At 43.8% G+C, this 22,945-nt stretch overlaps 1 protein-coding gene across 1 annotated transcript in view; it reads right to left on the bottom strand.

The window, feature by feature from the left end:
* The window catches only part of fat3a (FAT atypical cadherin 3a), a 205,130-nt gene that overhangs the window by 58,941 nt on the left and 123,244 nt on the right, over nucleotides 1-22,945 (bottom strand). The window contains exons 23-24 of the mRNA XM_084558754.1: nucleotides 21,924-22,163; nucleotides 11,930-12,176 (exon numbers count right to left, since the gene is read on the bottom strand). Of these exons, the coding sequence (XP_084414880.1) occupies nucleotides 11,930-12,176; nucleotides 21,924-22,163 (487 nt within the window). The remainder of the gene's footprint in view (nucleotides 1-11,929; nucleotides 12,177-21,923; nucleotides 22,164-22,945) is intronic.

Consider the following 22,945-nt stretch of genomic DNA (forward strand, 5'->3'; position numbering starts at 1 on the left):
GCAGGGCCGGTTGACTGAAGGACTGCCTGGAGGGGAAGGGAGAAAGGATGGTAGACCGACTCTTCCAGGTTGGCCGCAACATTCTTCAAAGGATCCTTGCCTCTCATTCTCTTGATTCCAAGGGAGATGATCTTTCAGTGATCCAGACAGGCTGTGGAGGAAGGCAGCAAACAAAGCAGAGTGATTTCACCCACTGTCAGCCAGGGTATGAAACTCAATGGCATAGTTTCTGACCCATCTTAGGTAGGCAGGCTTACTAGGGACCTGGCTGCCTCACATCCAGGAACATTGTGGAAAGTTTCAGAGAAGAGCTCCAAAGAGTCGCAGATGGGGGATCTCCAGCTCCACTCTGCTAAAACCCAGGTCAAAACTCTACCAGATAGATAGGAGATCATTTATGCCACCATGGCTCATTCTGTAGGATAGGAGGTGGCCTGGAGCTCAAAAAGGAGACTACATTGTGTCAGAAATGCTCAACAGTCATACTGGTCTCCAGAAAAAAAGACTGGAGTAGACTCTGGGGCTGGAACTAGAGCTCAAGAGGGAAACAGAACTTCTGGAGAGGGAGGAGTAGCAAAGGACATATACATGGTTTGTATTCTCTGAACTTGGTCAGCCAAAAAACTCATCTGTTTGCTGAGAGAAGCCAAGCCTGTCTCTCCATCAATCTTCTTGCAAACATCAGTGAGCTGTTATTCTTCTCTGAAGGTAGATTCTCCTTCCTTGGGCCGAGAGAGCTGACCACATGGAGTGTGAGTCAGCTGACTCCATATTGGCCAGTTCATTCTGACACAAGGAACTGGTTTAAGGGGACTCAAACGCACAACCCAAGACACAGGTGGTGGATTGAAAAGTCTCTATTTAAAAAGTACTGTCAAAAGAGAAGTCCAAAACCCACAAGTAACAAATCAAAAGCACTAAGCACACTAGGAACAGGCTGGTACATTTCTGACACAAAGAACAAGGATGAACTGACATAGTGGGAAGGGAACACAGAGGCTAAACATGAGGGGGACAATGAGGCACAGGTGAGATACATCAGGTTGGGGCAAACAGTCAGGGGAACCAACCACAAGGAGACAAGAAGTGAAGAGATCAGGTGCCACGAAGCTGGATGTGACAGTAGCAGAGTTTACAAACTTTTTCAGCAATAATAATTTAACTTGTTTTATTCACTCGTGAATATCAATACAACATTTAATAATTTCAGGCCATGCTCCAATTGTATTGGCTGGCAGAAAGTGGAACTTCAACTCCCTTTATTAGCAGACAAAAACTGTTTCAACGGTTTGGGAGCCCCTGACATTATATCTGAGAGGAAACAACCTGAGGGGGACCAGAAGAGGGTGAATAATCTAAATATCTTCTTCAACAGATTTGATCAGTCGTCTATCCCTCCCCCCATAATGTTTCTTCTGCTGCCACCACTACCCTCAACACCTTCTGTGACTTGCTAGACTCCTGCCTCCAGCCCTCCTCAAACAGGCAGCACTAATCCACCCTGCACCTCCACTGCTCCCCCGTCCACGTCCTCAGACCCACCATTAACCCCCCACCAGTGACCACCAGCACTCATCTCCCCGGCACCAACCTGACTTTCCATAAACATCAGGTGAACTGAGAGCTGGGAAGGATCAAGGTTGGAAAGCTGAGGGACCAAATGACATCAGTAACAGGCTTCTGAAGTCGTGTTCCCATCAGCTGGCTGGTTTCTTTGGGAACATCTTCAATCTTAGTCTGAGGGTGGGGGAGGTAACACAGCTGTGGAAAACATCCTCTGTGGTACCTGTGCCTGAGATCCGACACTGCAAAGACCTGAACAGTTACAGACCAGTGGCACTGACGTCTCATCTGATGAAGACACTGGAGAGGTTGATCCTTGTCCATCTGTGCCCTCTAGCAAGATCTTCGGTGGACCCACTTCAGTTTGCCTACCAGCCCAGCATTGGAGTGGACGATGCCGTAATCTATCTACAGGAAAAGTTCTCTGCCACCTGGAGATGGCTGGGAGCACTGTGAGTGCCAAGGAGATGATGGTGGATTTCCGCAGGCACAAGCACACACCACACAGAGAATGGACATTGAGATGGTTCTTATAAGTACCTGGGTGTTCACCTGAACAAAAGCTGGACTGGTCTGACCACACTAGGTCACTTTATAAGAAAGACCAGAGCAGACTCTACCTGCTAAGGTCATTTAGGTCTTTTGGAGTGCAGGGGCAGACAAAAACAGACTGACCAAGAAGTCTGGCTCTGTTTTGGGCTGCCCTCTTGAGCCTGTCGAGGTGGTGGGTGATCAGAGGATGGAAGCAAAGCTGTCATTGCTGATGGAAAACCAGTCCTGTACAACCAAGCCTGCTCTCAATTGACCACATACGTGAAACTACTCATTCATTCATTCATTCATTCATTCATTCTTCATCTTCTGTAACCACTTGTCCTGTGAAGGGTCGCGGGCAGCTGTCATCGGGCAATGTGAAAAGTCACATGCACACCTATGGCCACTTAAGAATCAACAATTAACCTAACAAGCATGTCTTTAGACAGTGGGTGGAAGAACCAGGAGAGAACCCATGCAGACACAGGGACAACATGCAAACTCCACACAGAAAGGTCCCAATTGGCCTAGATTTGAACCCGGAACCTTCTTGTCGTGAGATATCAGTGCTAACCATCATTCCACTATGCTGCCCACGTAAAACTATTGTATTTAATTGTCATTTTTGTGTTCATTTAATGTTCACTTTTTCTCATCTTGTGCACTATGTTATGAAGGATTAACTTATTTTAGCTTGTGATATCTTTTATGAAGTTAAATAACTGAGGTTTGGGAACAGGGCCAGGCCTCAAACACCCAATTACCCACACCTGCCCATATAGGCGCATTTAACCTCTCCTCGCCCGTTCTTAAACGAGTGTTCGAGAGCACTGACACAAATTAAAAAACTAGATTACCTTCACTATGGACCGCGAGTTCGTCCTCGATGCGTCTGACAGCGAATCGTTCAATATCCCGTCAATCATCCCAAATTCTCCTATTCCTTCATCTAAGTCCCTCAAAACCTCGTACCGTATCCTCCATCCAGCAACTCCGACTTTCATTCTACACCTCCTCCACCATGTCCAGACAGAGGCCGCAGTACTCGCCGCCGCTCCCCCGAGCCACGTCCACCCAGAAACCGCCATAGCCAGCAACAAGACACCATAACAGCCGCCTCTCTATCTGTTCCCCTCCGGCCGGCACTCCTCCACACCTGACTACCATCTCAGATTGGACAGTCGCTCGCCTCCAGCGCGCCCTGAGAGAAAGGCATTCGATTCCACCGCAGTGATAAAAAGGCAAAAGTGTTCAAACTTCTTCAAAACTTCATCTGCTCCACCAGACCAACAACGCACTTCGACTCAGGTCTTCCAGCTGGTCCCTACACGTCATCATGTCCACACACACTGACGTCATCACGCAGCCCGCAGCATCAGGTTGGGACTTAGTTCCACCAGCCATGTCCAGCTAGAGCCAGGTCATACCAGTTCCACCTTCACCACCAGAGCTGGCCAAAGGTATAAGCGAACCAAGCGCCTGCTTAGGGCCCCGCTGCCACTAGGGGGCCCCAGAGAGCAATTAAGAAAGATTTTTTTATTTATTTTATTTATTTTTGCATGTATGTGTGATGCTTTCGATATGATCAAAGATATATTACTGTACAAAAATACAATTTTATAATCAACAGAGTCTGCTGCTGATGCAGGCCTAGTGATTCTTACTGCCTCTCTTTAAATGTCAAAGCTCCGCTGCACCGGTCATGTGCGCCTCCTGCCGTGCAGTGGGCACTGCGCATCCAAAGCGGCAGTCCAAACAATGTTGCAGAAAAGGACATATCCTTAAGGGGCAGAGAAAAGAAAGATGAAGAGGAGAAAAAAACTCCAAAATTAAGGCGTGTTTGCATGTCTTGGTAATGGAATGTTTATCAAAGAGATTTGTGTAGCCATTAATAGGAAATTAGCTAGCTAGTTAAAAACTAGAGAAATTTACACTACCAGTCAAACGTTTGGACACACTCTCTCATTTAATGGTTTTTCTTTATTTTCATGACTATTTACATTGTATATTCTCACTGAAGGCATCAAAACTATGAATGAACACATATGGAATTATGTAGTAAACAAAAAAGTGTGAAATAACTCTAAATATGATTCATATTTTAGAGTCCTCAAAGTAGCCACCCTTTGCTTTGTTGACAGCGCTGCAAACCCTTGGACTTCTCTCAATGAGCTTCATGATGTCGTCATATGAAATGGTTTTCACTTCACAGGTGTGCCTTGTCAGCGTTCATTTGTGAAATTTCTTGTCTTATTAATGGGGTTGGGACCATCAGTTGTGTTGTGTAGAAGTCAGGTTGGTACACAGCTGACAGCCCTATTTGACAACTGTTACAATTCATATTATGGCAAGAACCAATCAGCTAAGTAAAGAGAAACAACAGTCCATCATTACTTTAACAACTGAAAGTCAGTCAACCACTGTGTCTTTTTGCGACACAGAAAAGGTGAACGGATGGTCTCTACATGCATGGTTCCAACCGTGAAGCATGGAGGAGAAGGTGTGATGGTGTGGGGGTGCTGTGCTGGTGACCCTGTTGGAGATTTATTCAAAACTGAAGGCACACTGAACCAGCATGTCTAACACAGCATCCTGCAGCGACATGCTATCCCATCCGGTTTGCGTTTAGTTGGACCATCATTTATTTTTCAACAGGACAATGACCCAAACACACCTCCAGGCTGTGTAAGGGCTATTTGACCAAGAAGGAGAGTGATGGAGTGCTGTGTCAGATGACCTGGCCTCCACAGTCACCTGACCTAAACCCAATCGAGATGGTTTGGGATGAGATGGACCGCAGAGCGAAGGCGAAAGGGCCAACAAGTACTCAGCATGTCTAGGAACTCCTTCAAGACTGTTGGAAAATACATTTCAGGTGACTACCTCATGAAGATCAAGAGAATGCCAAGAGTGTGCAAAGCAGTAATCAAAGCAAAGGGTGGCTATTTTGAAGAATCTAAAATATGAATTGAGTTATTTCAGACTTTGTTTGTTTACTACATAATTCCATATGTGTTCATTAATAGTTCTGATGCCTTCAGTGAGAATCTACAATGTAAATAATCATGAAAATAAAGAAAAACCATTAAATGAGAGGGTGTGTCCAAACTTTTGACTGGTAGTGTATCTTTTAACTGGCTGGGTTAAATAGCCTAATATTCATGCTAACTGTTTGTAGTTGTGTAATACTGAGCTTTAACTTTGATTGAATTGATTGTCGGGGTTGGCTCTATATATTTCGGCTTTTTTTGCTTCAAAACAAAGTTTTTGCTATGGCGCAGTAGCAAGTTAACAAGTGCAGTAAGCGCGGTATGTACCAAACTGCGTACCATTACACCCCTAAGTTTGAGATATGTTGTTTTCACAAATTGTTTGCTGAAGAGCATGGTAATTTATGTGAGTAAACTAAACATACTCTTTTTACATCAACTCATGAGTATGTGACACTTCCCCAGGAGCACTGCTAAAGTACTTTGGAGGCACAGAATCAGCCCAGTGCCAGTCCATATCCTCAGGCTCAACTGTGGGTAATGCATCAGATGAGGGAAAAACTGTCAACATACAGTATACATTTAATTTCTAAGTATGAGAATTACACCCAAAGGGAAATTAATTTAGTCAAAGTATCTCATTAATATGTGTGTATATGTATGTATGTATTTCATCTTAGGTCCATCTCCATCCTCTGAGCTCTGTCTCACACCCCCAACCTCTGTGCCCACTGTCCCCTCTGTGTCTGCAACCACAGTTGATCTACCTGGTAAGTAACAGAACATTCTGAGATTATTAATTATGTCCAAAACTATAATTTAATGTCCTTATAGGTCTTAACCCTAACCCTATTTTAGTCTTTATTCGGTCACTTCCTGAGCAACTTCCACCACAACGTCCCCTTTGCACCATATCATCGTCAGTTGACCCAGCTGAGTGGCCTTCTTTCCTCCCTGTTGCAGTTTCATTTACCTCATCATTTAAGTAGTTGGTTCATTTATATTTAATTCTGTCTGTTTTTGTACAATTCAGTTTGTTAATATTTTTTATAAATCTAAGTAATTTCATTGGTTATTGCACTTTATTTATGTTCTTGGAATACACATTATTTTTGCACATTGCTGTTGCAGTTTTTTTTTTAAATCAAAGATTATAATCCAGATGACACTTCTACAGTAAATACATTGTCTACTGCTTTATTTTTGTTACTTTTAGTAAGACTAGATGATATTCAATATCAAACTTAGTGCTTAAGTTTGCCCTGTTGCCATGGTGACCGCTGTAGCGCTAAACTTAGAGGAAGTCCGGTCAGTGTTACAAAGTTGCTACAGTTTAACCGTACATTCACGCTGTTTTATCTATTTGTGTGTTTGCAGATAAGTAAGATGCAACAAAAATAAACCTCATTACACCTGAAACAACAGCATAATTTTATAACACATGTATGTGTTACACGCTGTAAGAACATGTCAGGCTGACAACAGGATAATGTAAACAACACCGCCAGAGCTATCTCGAGTTTATAGTAGGTGTGTGAATGATCAACAATCAAAACAATTAGTGGCAGAAATAGGGGGCCCCAAAATCAAATGTTGCATAGGGCCCCATGGATGGAGGCTTCGGCCGACTCTGTTCACCACACTTGTTGAACTTGTTCTCTCTCTCTTACCCATACATCCCACCGTCCAAGTATTCTTTCCTCTTCCCTTCCTTCAGCCATTTCCAACACGACACCCAGAGCCGGTCGAAGCCTCCATGTGGGCCCTATGTAACATAAATTTCTCTAGTTTTTAACTAGCTAGCTAATTTGCTATTAACGGCTACACAAATCTCTTTGATAAACATTCCATTACTAAGACATGCAAACACTAGTCTGGCTTTCGCCAGACTAAGTTCAATCTTTTAAGACTGAACATTAGTCTGGGGAGTCTGCCATGTAATTTCTACTGCACAAGAGGCGTGATCAATGGGCATAGTTCAAATGACTCTGTACGCAATTCGCCTTTGGCTAAGCCCCGCCCCCCTTAGTTACTGTTGCTACGTCCGACATTCTCTTCTGGGCTGTGGTTTTCTGGTTATCTGTAAGGCTCTGGTATCAACATGGCTTATGCTGTGACAGCTCTTCCTGCTGAACTTTTGTCAAACTTTTATAAAGCAGCAAATAAAGTGTCCGATAGAAGTAGGCAAAAGGGGCTGCAATATGCGTTCGAAGGCAGGACATACAAGTGAAACGCAACGAACAACAAGGCATCCAAATAGAGGCATAAGCATACCGGTCACAGTCAAAAAATGAACCACCGCATATCCTATTAATCGAGACGGCGGCTGGGACTGACAATATCAAGGAGCAACACTGTTCATGCAAAGCTGGGTACGTCTCTATTCACTTCTATAATCGTTATTACGAAGCAAACGGAATAACGTTACGCACGTATAACGTTGTATTTCTTCAGCGTGTGCTAGCGTATCAACAACTATGCAACTTAAGCTGTAACGGTGATGTTTTGGTTAGCTCCACAGGGTTTTGCGCGCACATCATTGGGTTTATCCATACCCTGGATATATACCGACAGTAGCCTGCCGAGACCGAAAATATGAGACGCCTGCGTTAAAGTCAATGGAGCGCTGTGGAAAAAGTGTCGGACCCATGTGGGAGCTCTCTTGGCTGTGATTGGTCAATCTACATTCTAGGGTGTGGCTTAGCCAAAGGTGAATTGGATAGTCATTCACTAATCAGACAATCGATCCGGGTGACGTACTTTGCAGAGCGACGCGAAACTCCAGGCAGGAAACGTGTCAACAAACGTGGATGGTTTGTAATGCCTGGATTATGCTTCCGCGTAGTGATCACGCAATGGTCATGCAATGGCCACGCAGTTGCTTGGACGCAGTCGTGAGACCGTGATGCTTCTGCGTGGGGTTTACGTGTCGAAATGCATGCCACACTGGTAGAGGGCACTATGATTTTTTGTGACCGACCGACCGAGACTCTTGTGACGTATATCGCCTCGTATAGTTATTTACCTTCCGGCTTTTGTTGTAGTCACAGTGAACGATGGACACCGAGACAGAGAGACTGGCGTTGGAGCTCCAAATTATTCAAGCAGAGGAAGAAATACTTTTATTGCAAATTAGGGCATGACAAAGGAGACAATGATGTTTATGAGTCGAAACCGGAAAAGCGGTTTCCAGCGGATGTAGTTAGCAGACCAATCACAGCCAATGCCGCTGCGTTGCTGCTGCGTTGCTGTTGCGTCGCCTCGACGCGCGTCGAGGATTTTTGGGAGGTGCACGTCTGGCCCTTGCGTAGGACGTACGGGGGTCCGCAAGGAAGTAATAGGTCAGTACGCCCCCTCGCGCTGTGTCAACGCGGAAGCATAACTTGGGCTTAAGATTGATCAGCGGTCTGCAGAAGCAGCAATGGCAGAAAGTTTCTGTTCCGTTTTCAAAGAAAACTTGCCTTTGAAATCTTTTAAAACTGCAGCGACAGCGGCGTCGACGGATAGCTGTGCTCTGGTGGCTGCCATGTTTCTTGTAAACAACAAGCCGCTTGCCGACTTTACCGTCTCTTCTCTGACGTCATCGTTTTGAACCCACCAATAGCGCGCCAGGCGGATAAGCCCGTTTGTGATTGGCTCCAGAAAAAGTGGATCGGCTGCAGGAGAAGTGAATGTGTGGGTTTCCAGACTGATCTGCAGGTCGGAAAAGAAACCGCCGTCAGATCAGGCTGGCGAAAGCCAGACTATGCAAACACACCTTAATTTTGCAGTCTGCACGGCAGGAGGCGCACATGACCGGTGCAGCGGAGCTTTGACATTTAAAGAGAGGCAGCAGCCCTCTGTTGACCTAAAAATTGTGTGTTTGTGTTTGTAAAGTAATATATATTTGATCATATCGTAAGCATCACTCATACATGCAAAAATAAAAAAAAAATTAAATAAAAAATAAACTAAATAAAAAATCTTAGTTAATTGCTCTTGGGGGTCCCCTAGTGGCAGCATATTGACTTGGGCTCACTGTAGACAAGTTCTCTCCCCTTGTTAGTTCTAAGAGCTATTAATGTGCATTAAATCATATCTCTCCTCCAGTTTAGATGGATGAAAAGCTCCACGGAGGATGCTGTGTTTCTCCAGAAGAAAGTTGGGGGCCCAGGACCAGCGACCCTGTTTCATGGCTCCTTGACGGCTGGCAGCTCCAGAAAAGAAATCTCTTGGATTTTTTTTAAAATTGTATATTACATTATGTTATATTTAGCATGTATTAAAATCAGTCTTAATATCATCGTTTTTTTTAGATATACTACCTATTCTGCTGAATTTTATTTGTCAACAGTGGATTATGGAGGTCTACCAGAAAAAAATAAAAAATAAAAAAATCTCTAGCATCCTTTTGTCAAGTCTGGTTTGCCAAATATACCAAAGTCTGGAATTGGTGTACTTGGTACTGATAAATGCCCACTCAGACCACCGGTACATTCCTCCTGCTTCATGTGCAGATCTGCATTGCATGTACTGCCTTTTGTCTGCTCAAGAAAACTTTCGCAAAAGCCGGATTCATGTGTGTAGAAATGGACTACTCATTTTGGGCAGGAAGCCACACCCAAGGCCAATTGACAGACAGCTTGGTTCGACAGGAAAATGTAAGAGCAAATGGGAAATGCAAAAAGAAAAGGGCAAAGCAACAGGGAAAAGTACAATGGAAAAGTGAAAATGAAACGGAAATATCTAAAGGAAAAACATTTGTTTTCTTATTCCTTTTTTCTGGCCCACTTTTCTGAAACAAATCTGACAATTCTTTAAAAAAGGAACTATATTATTGTGAGATGAATTTATAGAGTCAGCAGGAATCAGAGCTGTGGACAAAGTACATTGCATCTTCTCATGTGAGTTTGCTAAAATCTGTCTTGTCCTTTCAAATAATGCATCTAGCATGAATTAAATCAGCCTTTTCTGATTTAAAATGTCAACAAATATTTACTTATATTCCTGTTACATTATTAAAAATCTAAACATAATACATATCATTATTATTTTCATAAGCAGTTTAAACTTATATATTCTTGTGATCCTGTATATGATATACATTAGTATTTGTGTTTTACTCCAGCCTCAAAAAGAGTTGTATACTCAGGCCAGTTCATTAGGTATACCTGATCAACTGCTCAACAATGCAAATATCTAATCGGCCAATCACGTGGCAGCAATATGATACACTTAGACATGTAGACATGGTCAAGACAATCTGCTGAAGTTCAAACCGCACATTAGAATGGGGAAGACTGGTTGATTAGTTGACTTCACTGCTGTACCATGACATTAAGCATCATGTAGACTAGTCATGGATCACTTGACAATAACAACATGGATATCTCTGAGAAGACGGGTGAGGAGCCTGTGGGTCGTTGCAGCAAACTAGCAGCGGTTCATCAACTGTGTGGAAATACTTAAGTAAAGATGAAGCCCATGATACCATGACATGAAAAATATATGTCAGTCCTGAAATACAACAAAAGTACTATTGCAGTGCACACTCATGTGAACAGGCATCCACTAACGCTAGCAGAGGCGCAGTCCAAATCCTCTCCACAGCAGTCAATTAACAACTTTGCCAAATGCCCTGCGGTAACAGAAAGAAGACGACTGCAAATCATCAATTTACTGGGGAATTTCATTGTCAAAGTTATTAGATTTTAGCTTTAGCTGCAGTACGGTGAAAGGCTTCAGAGAAATATCTTTTTTTTTTTAACCCAGCCACATTATCCCATCTTACAACACACTGTGATGTACTATTAAATGCTACTGATGATACTAATTTACATAGAATATACATATCTGTGGCACACAGTATTGATACGCTCACATGTTTATGTTCAGTTCTTTTGTGTTGCTGTATAAACAACCACTATTATTACAACCAAGGCATACATGAAGAGCATCGCTGAAAGCACAACACATTGAACCTTAAAGAAAGTGGGCTACAGCAGCCAAAAACCACACTGATTCCCACTCCAGTCAGCTACATATAAACAACTTAGGAAGTAAATTTGCAAGGGCTCACCAAAACAATAAAAGATTAGAAAAAGTATATCCATCCTCTGGTGGTTAAGTTCAGCAGCATAACACCTCATGTCACGAAGCTAAATGAGCTTATTCTGACAATGAGTTTATTCTATACTGTTGAGGTGGAATGGGAGATTTGCTTCATGGACATCAGTCTGCAGAAACTGTGCAATGCTATCATGTCAATATGGACTTCCTAAAGATAGTTTCCAAAAGTTTCCAGCACCTTGTTGAATCTACATATTCAACAAGAAATCTAAGAACAAAGAACCAAGAATGTTCTATAGACAAAAGTAGGCACAGCTGGTAGTAGCAAGGTGTAACTAATGAACTGGTCGTTGTATACATTTGGGATTTTATCATACCTTACATTTGCTTCTAAGTTGTGGTTACTTCTTATAGCTGAAAAAATAGCAAATCAGCATAACCAGTTAAAACTAGGTATTTATTCAAAAGGTAATTTTTGATGTCCTAGATGAATACAAAAAGGAATATAAAATAATAAATACAAGATACATAGTTATTGCTATCACGTCATCCTTTTTGAGTCTGTCAGATCTTTAAACATAACTTAAGGCTAATACTAAGGCTAAGGCTAATTGTAGGAGCAAATGCAACCTTCAGAAATGTCACTATTAAACAAAGAACTTTAAGTAGACATTTACAAAATAATCTCAGCAGCCTAAACACACTTGATTTAATAATTTATACATCATTAAAGACCTGCAGGCTTTTTAGAACCTTTGGTTGTGATGCTGTTCTCTGTATTTCCTGTTACTCACCACCAGAAGACAGACTGGTGCAAGTGGCTCCATTGAGGCATGGCTGCTGCAGACATGAGTCAGGGTAGAGGATGCAGCCAAGCTTCAGCTCTGTTAATCCCACTACTTCTGCATAATGCGAATGTTTGTTCTGCAGTGGCAGCTCATTATTATTCATCATGACACTGTCCAGGCACCCTTGGAAACCCGAAAGCACCTGCAGGTCCTTTTGGGAGTTGATGAGACTGCGAGAGTTCGGGGGCTGCACCTGGATAGAAAGGGGTTAGAAATCATGTTTCAGATTTCAACTCAAATACCACACAGGAAATTAATTCTATATACAAATGGGTTTAGTATTGAGCCAAACCAGTGGTGGGAGCAGTGGGAGCTCTGTAAGTATAGCCAAAGTCATAGTCATATAGTCAAATTTATATTTATAGTGAATTTGTCAGGCGACGCTGAACATAAGATCAGGATTTAAGCAGTGGAGAAAAGTTTAGAAATGGCTTGGGAATGACGGCCAGTTAAATCTTAATGGGATGCATCTTAGTCACCATTTCATTCTTGTTGAAGTGTCTCATCACCAGTGATGGGAAAAACGACGTTAAAATAAACGGCGTTACTAACGGCGTTATTTTTTTCCAATAACGAGTAATCTAACTAATTACTATTTCCTCCGTTACAACGCCATTACCATTACCTCATTGAGATAAAAGGCAAGGGTGTACACGTGAAGTGTACATTACACTCAAATCTAATTCTTAGATGTATTTAAACTTTTTTTTTTAAAGTAACGCAATAGTTACTTTCCCTGGTAACTAATTACTTTTATAGTGGAGTAATTCAGTTACTAACTCAGTTACTTTTTGAGAGAAGTAACTAATAACTATAACTAATTACTTTTTAAAAGTAACGTGCCCAACACTGCTCACCACAAAAGCAGAAATTATGTCAAAGAGAACCGAAACTGGGCTGTATAGTGCCTTAACATTCTAATTCCTCTGTTTATTTATAAACAGCAGTTTGTTTATTTATTTAACAAATTAAGCAAATATAAATCCTATCTTAACTATTGCAGATTAAATGACACATTTTTCAGAAAAAAAAAAAGATCATTTCAATTTAAATCAGCCACAGCGTTAAAACCAGTGAGTCAGTGACATTGACCATTTTATGACAATACAATATGGAAAATCCCCACCTCCTTCCCCTCACATCAGTGGAGGGCGGAGTCCTGAAGTCTAGGCAGCCAGTTCACCTGTGTGAGTCCTTTTCCCCTTACCTGAGAACAAAGGAGCTGGCTGGCCTCATCACTCATCTCCAATAGTTTGAGCTGTGTATTTGATGTAAGCTATTCCTTTTATTCCACACACTCATAGTATATTTAATAGTTAAATTAATACTATATTAAGTTCTACCTTTTACTAAGTTGAGCAGTGTTTTGTTTAGATAAAATCTCTTCTGTTTACTTGTTAATTGATCCTTATGTTTGAGTTGTGTGGATTAATATTTATTTTTCTTTCATTTTCTCCTTTTTCATCAGAATTCAACCAGCTTAAAACAATAAATGAACATAACTGGATTCCCTGTGTTTGTGCATTGTTCTGACCAACAACCCAATGCGTTGATCCACCATAACTCTGAACCAGTTACTTACTCCTCACTAAGTCAATATTTTACAGCCAGGTCTAGATCAATTCAATGGAGGAAGCACAAACAGATATGCGACCAGCGCGTTCCCATAAACCACCTGCATACTTGAAAGATTATCGGACACAATTCTCAGGTTTGCCTTCAGTCAATCCTCAGCCCTCAAAGTCTCATCCTACCCCTCAGCCTTCAAAGCCTCCTGATAAAACTAGAAAGCCTTGTGCAGCTCCAGTGGAGAAGAGTTTAGCTGACCATGGCCGACTTGTCCCTCCTTCCAAGCCCTTTAACTCTGCAGAGGGAGAAGCTGCTAGTATGGACATGCAGGTTATGAGGAGAGAAACTGATCAACTCAGAGGTTTCATTATGCAGGTGGGAAGGAGTGTGGACGCTCTGGGAGACAGGTTAGAGGCACAGCCATACCTTGGTGCGTCCATTTCTCCTCATTCATTACCCCCATTAGAGGATGATGATGACACTGAACAAGGACTTTGTGTCCCCCAGGATTCTCCTCCTATAGTGAAAGAGCTGCATGAGAAGTTATGTGAACATAACATTCCCATTATCCATTGTGTCTCTCATCATCCCTCACCACCAGCACTAAGTCGTTTTTGCTCCCTTCCACCACCTTCTGGTGCTTTAATGCCTACTCCGCAGCCTGCAAAGTTTAAGTTATCCCATGCAACCCAAACCAATGGTGGGCATTATGATGAGCAGCATTCAGACTTTGATGTTTCCAGTGAATCTACTGACTTGCAGCAGTCATGTTCAGGAGTTTCAGCAGCTTATGTTGCCTCTGTGGATTTGTCATCCAGGCAGCAGGAATATTATGAGCCCCAGCCTACAGTCAGATCTCACTACCCCTTCCTAGGGCCCAAGACTTCAGACCAGCTCCTACCTCTCAGCCTCCTCAGCTGGTTGTTCCCCCTCCTCCAGTGATTTTTTTTCCTCTTCTAATCCTTCCTATGCACAGGCTCTGTATATGCGCTCACGAACTGCCAATAATCCTCCTGGGCCTTCTTACTTGCAGCCCCGTGCCCCTTTGTACAGGCACCAGCTGCCTCCAGCTGCTCTCCCTTATCCTCAGGCCAAAGCAACTCATCGTTGCACTGCTCCCTCTTCTCTGAATGTCCACAGTGCAGACACTGCTTACCAATCTCAGTCAGTTCCTCAGTATCCACCTCAGCAGTCACTGAGGTCACATAGAGCTCATCCAATTGCAGCCCCCTCCTTTCCTTACTTCACCCATGAAGACCCCAGACAGTTTGCACTGCTAAAGATGGCTCTTACAAATCTTTTACCTCGTGATGAAAGTGAGCAGCTTAAACATCATGTATTGTTGGACCACTTGAAGTTGGACACAGCCTGTCACCTTGCCTTGGCCTATGCACATCACCCTTTTCCTTTCACAAGATTTATGCTAGCCTTGCAGCAGAGATATGGTCAGCCACAGCAGCTTGTCTTGAAGGAGATTACAGCCATCCGAAATCTTCCCTCTGTACGTCCTGGTGATTCCAGAAGCTTTAGCGACTTTGCTGTCAGAGTCCGAGCTCTTGTTGCTTGCTGCAGTCTTTGGAGAAAAGTGAAGGGGATGCAGAGTTGGCTTGCGCATCTCATGTGCAGCAGCTTTTGGGCAAACTTCCTTCTGAGCATGTTGCTAATTATGCCAGATTTAGCCGTGCCACGAAGCCAGGTGTTCCTTATAACTTGGTTGACTCTTCTAACTGGCTTGAAGAAGAAGCAGAGTGTTAAGCTATGGCCACACAGACACATGACAGGAGAGTGCCTCTTTGAGTCCAGCAACTCAAAGCCTAGTAATCCAGTAGCTACTATACTTCATGGCACAAGTCATCCTCAAAGCCAAGCTCAGCAACCTTCAACTGAGTCTGCTACACGTCGTAGCCAAACATGACCTTATTGTGGTGTCCCTGGCCAACACATAAGTGTCTGTCCAGATTTTCGGCAGCTGTCCAGGGATGCTGTCAAGAGATGGATCCAAGAAAAAGGACCTTGCTGGAAATGTGCTCGTGAACACAAAGCTGTGAACTGTGATTTAAAGAAATGCTGCCCAAAGTGCAATGGAAGGCACCTTGGAGTTCTTCATGAGGCCAATCGGCCACAAAGTGATTCAAGCACCTCTTGCCTCATTTGATCCAGCTGCAGCACAAGAGTCCTTTTGAAAGTGGTCAAGGTTCTGCTAAGTTATAGGGGGAGAAACCTTGAAACTTATGCAATATTAGACGATGGGTCTGAAAAAACCATGCTTTTAGCAACTGCAGCTACCTCTCTTGGTCTGGATGGGGCGGCTGAGTCTCTCATGTTGAAAACTGTCCGTCAGGGGACTGACACTCTTACAGGTACTAAAGGCACTTTGAACATTTCCTCAGCAGCAAATGCAGACAAGAAGTTTGTCATAAAGGATGTTTTCACTTCTGAGAAGCTGGGCCTTGCTCCTCAGTTTTATCCTGTGCATGTTCTGCAGAGATTCAAGCATCTGCATGGCTCACCACTTCAAGCTTTCCAGAAAGTGCAACCCCTCCGCCTTATTGGCTCAGATCATCCTCGTCTTGTGTGTCCTGTAGAACGAGTCCGTTTGGGTCCAGGTGGTGGCCCAGCAGCTGTGCGCACACGTTTTGGTTGGGCTCTGCAAGGACCAGCAATGCTCCCTGAGGATCTTCTTGCCACCTCAGATTGCTTTTCTTGTGAATCAGAAATATCAGAAATTCAGTCTTTGTTAATTTCCGGTACATCCACTGAAGCTGACCTTTTTCGTGCTGTAGAGAGGCTGTGGAAAGTGGATGTATTGCCTTATCAAAGTGAGAAAGTCATCACACGTTCCAAACAAGACAACAAGGCACTAACTCATCTGGATAACCATACCATGAGAGTGGAGATAAATGGAGTTGGTCGTTATGCAACCCCCCTAATCCACAAACCAAATGCCTCCAAGCTCCAAAGGAATCAGTCCTCCCTGCCCTTAGACGCACTGAACGGAAGCTGTTAAAGAATCCAGAGCAAGCGGTTATTTACAGTAATGAAATAAACAAGTTGCTGGAGGCTGGATATGTGAAGAAACTCAGTTCTCAAGAAGTGGTCCAGAACAGTGAGTCATCATGGTACATACCACACCACCTGGTGGAGTACAATGGCAAACACCGCTTAGTGTTCAACTGCTCATTCCAATACAGAGGGCAGTGCCTGAATGACTATCTTCTTCCTGGTCCAGTCCCGGGCCCTTCCTTGATGGGTGTTCTGCTGCGCTTCCGTCAGCATTCTGTTGCCATTTCTTGTGATATTAAAGGCATGTTTCATCAGGTCAGATTGCTGCCTGAGGACAGACCGTTCCTCCGTTTCATATGGAGGGAACTGAAATGAAAGGAATCAGTGGAGGTTTACGAGTGGCAAGTTCTGTCATTCGGGACCACATGTAGTCCTTGTTGTGCTACATACACTATATTACCAAAAGTATTCGCTCACCTGCCTTTACTCATTCTATGAACTGAAGTGCCATCCCATTCCTAACTCATAGAATTCAATATGATGTCGGTCCACCTTTTGCAGCTATTACAGCTTCAACTCTTCTGGGAAGACTGTCCACAAGGTTGAGGAGAGTGTTTATAGGAATTTTTGACCATTCTTCCAAAAGCGCATTGGTGAGGTCACACACTGATGTTGGTCGAGAAGGCCTGGCTCTCAGTCTCCGCTCTAATTCATCCCAAAGGTGTTCTATCGGGTTCAGGTCAGGACTCTGTGCAGGCCAGTCAAGTTCATCCACACCAGACTCTGTCATCCACGTCTTTATGGACCTTGCTTTGTGCACTGGTGCACAGTCATGTTGGAAGAGGAAGGGGCCCGCTCCAAACTGTTCCCACAAGGTTGGGAGCATGGAATTGTCCAAAATGTTTTGGTATCCTGAAGCATTCAATGTTCCTTTCACTGGAACTAAGGGGCCAAGCCCAGCTCCTGAAAAACAACCCCATACCATAATTCCTCCTCCACCAAATTTCACAGTTGGCACAATGCAATCTGAAATGTACCGTTCTCCTGGCAACCTCCAAACCCAGACTCGTCCATCAGATTGCCAGATGGAAAAGCGTGATTCATCACTCCAGAGAACGCGTCTCCACTGCTCTAGAGGCCAGTGGCGGCGTGCTTTACACCATTGCATCCGACGCCTTGCATTGCACTTGGTGATGTGTGGCTTGGCTGCAGCTGCTCGGCCATGGAAACCCATTCCATGAAGCTCTCTGCGTACTGTACTTGGGCTAATCTGAAGGTCACATGAAGTTTGTAGCTCTGTAGCAATTGACTGTGCAGAAAGTCGGCGACCTCTTTGCACTATGCGCTTCAGCATCCGCTGACCCCTCTCCGTCACTTTACGTGGCCTACCACTTCGTGGCTGAGTTGCTGTTTTTCCCAAACGCTTCCATTTTGTTATAATAGAGCTGACAGTTGACTGTGGAATATTTAGGAGCGAGGAAATTTCACGACTGGATTTGTTGCACAAGTGGCATCCTATGACAGTTCCACGCTGGAATTCACTGAGCTCCTGAGAGCGGCCCATTCTTTCACAAATGTCTTGTTTCACAGTCTGCATGCCTGAGTGCTTGAATTTATACACCTGGGGCCAGGCCAAGTGATTAGAACACCTGATTCTGATCATTTGAATGGGTGAGCGAATACTTTTGGTAATATAGTGTATGCTCTTCAGCGACATGTGAAGGATGGAGGAGAGGAAGACGTCGAAACATCAGTCCTGCAGTCCTTCTATGTGCATAATTGTCTGCAGAGTTTCCCCACTGAAGAGCAGGCCAAAAGTCTCCTTGACCGCCTTCGGGCACAGCTTGCCTCTGGTGGCTTTGAGATCTGACAATGGATCAGTAACCTCCCTTCAGTGGTTCAGCACCTCCCCAAAGAGGCTCGCGCAGAGAGTGCTGAAATGTGGCTCATCCAAGAGCGCACTGACCCATGGCAAGGAGCCCTGGGTCTAATATGGTATTGCTCCTCAGACACCTTGGGATACAAATGCAGACCGGTAAATTGTCAGCCTCTTACCCTTCGCAATGTGTACAGGATACTAGCCATGCAATACGATCCCCTGGGGTTCATCATCCCATTTACCACCCGAGCAAAAGTTCTTCTTCAGAAACTGTGGTCTAAGGAGCGGGACTGGGATGAACCCTGCCTTCCTGATGCTTTTGTGAAGGCCTGGACAGTATGGGAGGAGGAACTTGACCAGGATCAGACTCCCAAAGTGTTATGGACTCACAGAGGATCAAGATCCTTCAATGAGCAGAGAATTGCATGTGTTCTGTGATGCCTCTGAAGCAGCATATGGCTCTGTTGCATATTTGAGGACAGTGGACTCTAATGGACAAGTTCATGTCTCCTTTGTCATGGCACGTTCAAGAGTGGCACCAAGACGACAGATACCACCACTATACCCCGCCTAGAGCTGTGTGCTGCTCTCACTGGAGCCCAATTGGCAAGGATGCTGAGAACAGAGCTGACTCTCCCTCTCCGTCTAGTGATGTGGACAGACTCCACTACCGTTCTAGCTTGGCTGCAATCAGAGTCCTGCCAGTACAAGATATTTGTGGCTCATCGTATCACAGAGATACTTGAGATTACTGCTGCTTCAGACTGGAGGTATACAGATTCAGCCAGTAACCCTGCAGATGACATTACCAGGGGAAAAACCCTCACAGAACTTTCTGCACCCCATTGATGGAGTCAGGGCCCTCCTTTCCTGTACTTACCTCCTCATCAGTGGCCCTTAAATTCCTCCTCACCTGCTATTGAAGCGGCTACAGAGTTGAGGAAGTCTGCCTTTTGTGGTACTGCTCATGTACTGTTATCTAGTGTTCCCCCAAACCTACTGCAGTTCCAGTGCTGGGAGGATTTGGTGGTTGGCACCTCTCAACACATCTCTTCATGCTTAGCTGCAAATTCTCAGCCCCCTGAAAGATCCTATGTGGAAACTCTCCTCCTCCAGCATGCACAACAGGAGAGTTTCCCAGAAAAATATGCTCTGCTACAGGCCGAAAAACCCCTTTCAAAGCAAAGTCCCCTGAATAACTTGTCCCCTGAGTTCGATCACACCACAAACCTAATCAGAGTGGGAGGTCGGCTGCGCAAAAGTGAGGATCTGGATTATAGCACCGTGCACCCTGTGGTCTTGGATCCAAAGAATTATATCACACAGCTGCTGATCAAGGATTATGACAAATGGCTACACCATCCAGGCCCAGAGAGAGTTTTTGCCAGCCTAAGGAGGAACTATTGGATCTTGCGAGGGAGACAAGCAATAAGGAAACATCAACATTCATGTATGGACTGTAGGAAATGGAAAGCCAAACCTCTGATTCCTCAGATGGCTGACTTGCCACCATCTCGCTTTTTAAACCTCCCTTCTGGTCTACAGGGATGGATTGCTTTGGCCCTTTCCATATCAAAGTTGGCCGCCGGCAAGAGAAAAGATGGATTCTTTTTAAACGTCTCACCACATGTTGCATCCACATTGATCTTCTCTCAAGCCTGGACACTGACAGTTTCCTCATGTCTTTCCGACGCTTTGTGGCTTGGCGTGGAACCCCCTTTGAGGTGCATTCTGACCACGGCACCAACTTCATAGGAGGAGAGAGAGAGTTGCAGAAAGCCTTTGATCATCTGACCCCTGCCCTCCAGGATCAATTGGCAAAATACAAAGTTCGCTTCCTGAGAAATCCACCACACGCTCCTCACTTCGGAGGAACCTGGGAGAGGGAGGTGAGATCGATTAAATCTGCTCTACGTGTGACCTTGGGTGGTCAAGTCGTTACTGAGGAAGTGTTGAACACTGTGCTCATAGAGGTGGAGAAACTCTTAAACTCAAAGCCCCTTGGATACCTGTCATCTGATGTGTCTGACCCTGATCCAGTAACTCCCAATCTTCTTCTCATGGGGCGGCTTGAAGCAGCCCTTCCTCAGGTCATGTATGCACGTCCTGACCTTCTGGGAACAAGGAGATGGCATCACAGCCAGGTACTTGCTGATCATTTCTGGGCGAGCTTTCTGAAACATTATCTGCCAACACTCCAACCACGACAAAAATGGAAAGTGGAAAACCCAAATCTCGCTGTGGATACTGTGGTTATGGTTGTGGACCCAAATCTACCCCGTACTTCATGGCCAATAGGCAAAGTCCAGAAGATTATCTCGAGCTTGGATGGAAGAGTCAGAGTGGCCGAAATAGTGGTAAAAGAAAAGACCTACTGTATGTACGTCCAGTTAGTCGGCTGGTTGCTCTTACAGAATATAAAGATGATCCGGACCCTCCTTCAACATGAGGATTTTCCTCCAAGTCAAATATGATCCACACATTTGAGGGGCGGCTGTGGAAAATCCCCACCTCCTTCCCCTCACATCAGTGGAGGGCGGAGTCCTGAAGTCTGAAGGACCTGTGTGAGTCCTTTTACCCTTGCCTGAGAACAAAGGAGCTGGCTGGCCTCGTCACTCATCTCCAATTGTTTGAGCTGAGTATTTGATGTAAGCTATTCCTTTTATTTATATTTAATAGTTAAATTAATACTATATATGTTAAGTTCTACCTTTTACTAAGTTGTGCAGTGTTTTGTTTAGATCAAATCTCTTCTGTTTACTTGTTAATTGATCCTTATGTTTGAGTTGTGTGGATTAATATTTGTTCTTTCATTTTCTCCTTTTTCATCAGAATTCAACCAGCTTAAAACAATAAATGAACATAACTGGATTCCCTGTGTTTGTGCATAGTTCTGACCAACAACCCAATGTGTTAATCCACCATAACTCTGAACCAGTTACCTACTCCTCACTAAGTCAATATTTTACAACAATGTTCTGCTGGGAAACATTTGTTCCTGGCATTCGTGTGGCTGTTGCTTAGACATGTATCACCCAACTAGACCAGACCAGACACCCCCACTCCATAGCAATGACACTCCTTGATGGCAGCAGCTTGATCAGTGTGCCTTACCTCTGCATTGTTGTAAAGACGGCATCTCAAAATGTTTAGAAGATAAAAACATTATATAATGTTTAGAAGTAATTGATAAAACCTGAACTAATATGTCTTTAAATGACGTCTACTACATCTGGACTAAAACTCTATCTATTGTTATCACAGATCAAAATGTTGAATATGGCAGGAAAAGAAGCATAATCAACATTTGTTTAGTAGCCAGTGGAAGTGCCTTCTTTCATCAACCACGTAGCATGTTCTGAGGATTTGAGGGTATGAAAGATTAATTAAATAGTTGTGCAAAAACTAAGAAGTTCTAACTTAGCTCTCATTGTGTTAAGCTGCCAATCTGAAACACCATGTGGCTGCTACAGCTACTCATGAACTGACCAGTGCTCCAAAGTAGATAGTTCTGTCTGAAGCGAGTGGTTGGGGGAATGATGGCCCACGGCGTTGCTCAGTGTAGCTCTCATCCAGTGTCAAACTGCTGAAGTTGCAATTCAGCTCCAGTGCCACTGTGTGCCAGCTGCCATCATTGATACGATGACCAGAGATGCCCAACATGTCCAGAGTGTCACCATCTCCACCTGAGCCGTAGGCCAGCTGGAACAACAGCTTCCCGTTCTCCAACTACACACAGACACAAACAAACATTGTTGGTATAGCCAATCAGGCTGTTCAATAAAGGAAATTATTGGCTATGGCTGTGCAAGTACAAACTGTTGGTTACTTAATTGAAATTCCAATTTCATACAGTTGAAGTATCTGTGAAATATTACTAATAATTACATCAACCATATAAAGCAGTTGTGCACTGACCTGCCCTAATATACTAGCATCTGTGTGTGTATGTACAATTCATGTTGTGAGGACATAATTCTGTTCACTCTGCGGCAGCCTACCCTCTTGGGGTTAGTAACTTATATTTTATGGGTGTAGGGTAACGTTAGATGTAGCTAAAGTTTAGATTAGACAAATAGTGATGGTTGGCGTTATACAGTCAGGTCCATAAATATTGGGACATCGACACAATTCTAATCTTTTTGGCTCTATACACCACCACAATGGATTTGAAATGAAACGAACAAGATGTGCTTTAACTGCAGACTTTCAGCTTTAATTTGAGGGTATTTTAATCCAAATCAGGTGAACGGTGTAGGAATTACAACAGTTTGTATATGTACCTCCCACTTTTTAAGGGACCAAAAGTAATGGGACAAATTAACAATCATAAATCAAACTTTCACTTTTTAATACTTGGTTGCAAATCCTTTGCAGTCAATTACAGCCTGAAGTCTGGAACGCACAGACATCACCAGACGCTGGGTTTCCTTCCTGGTGATGCTCTGCCAGGCCTCTACTGCAACTGTCTTCCTGTCAGTTGCTGAGCTTCTTTTCAGGACATACAAGAG

This window comes from Chelon labrosus (genome assembly GCF_963514085.1).
Source record: "Chelon labrosus genome assembly, chromosome: 13".
NCBI lineage: Eukaryota > Metazoa > Chordata > Actinopteri > Mugiliformes > Mugilidae > Chelon > Chelon labrosus.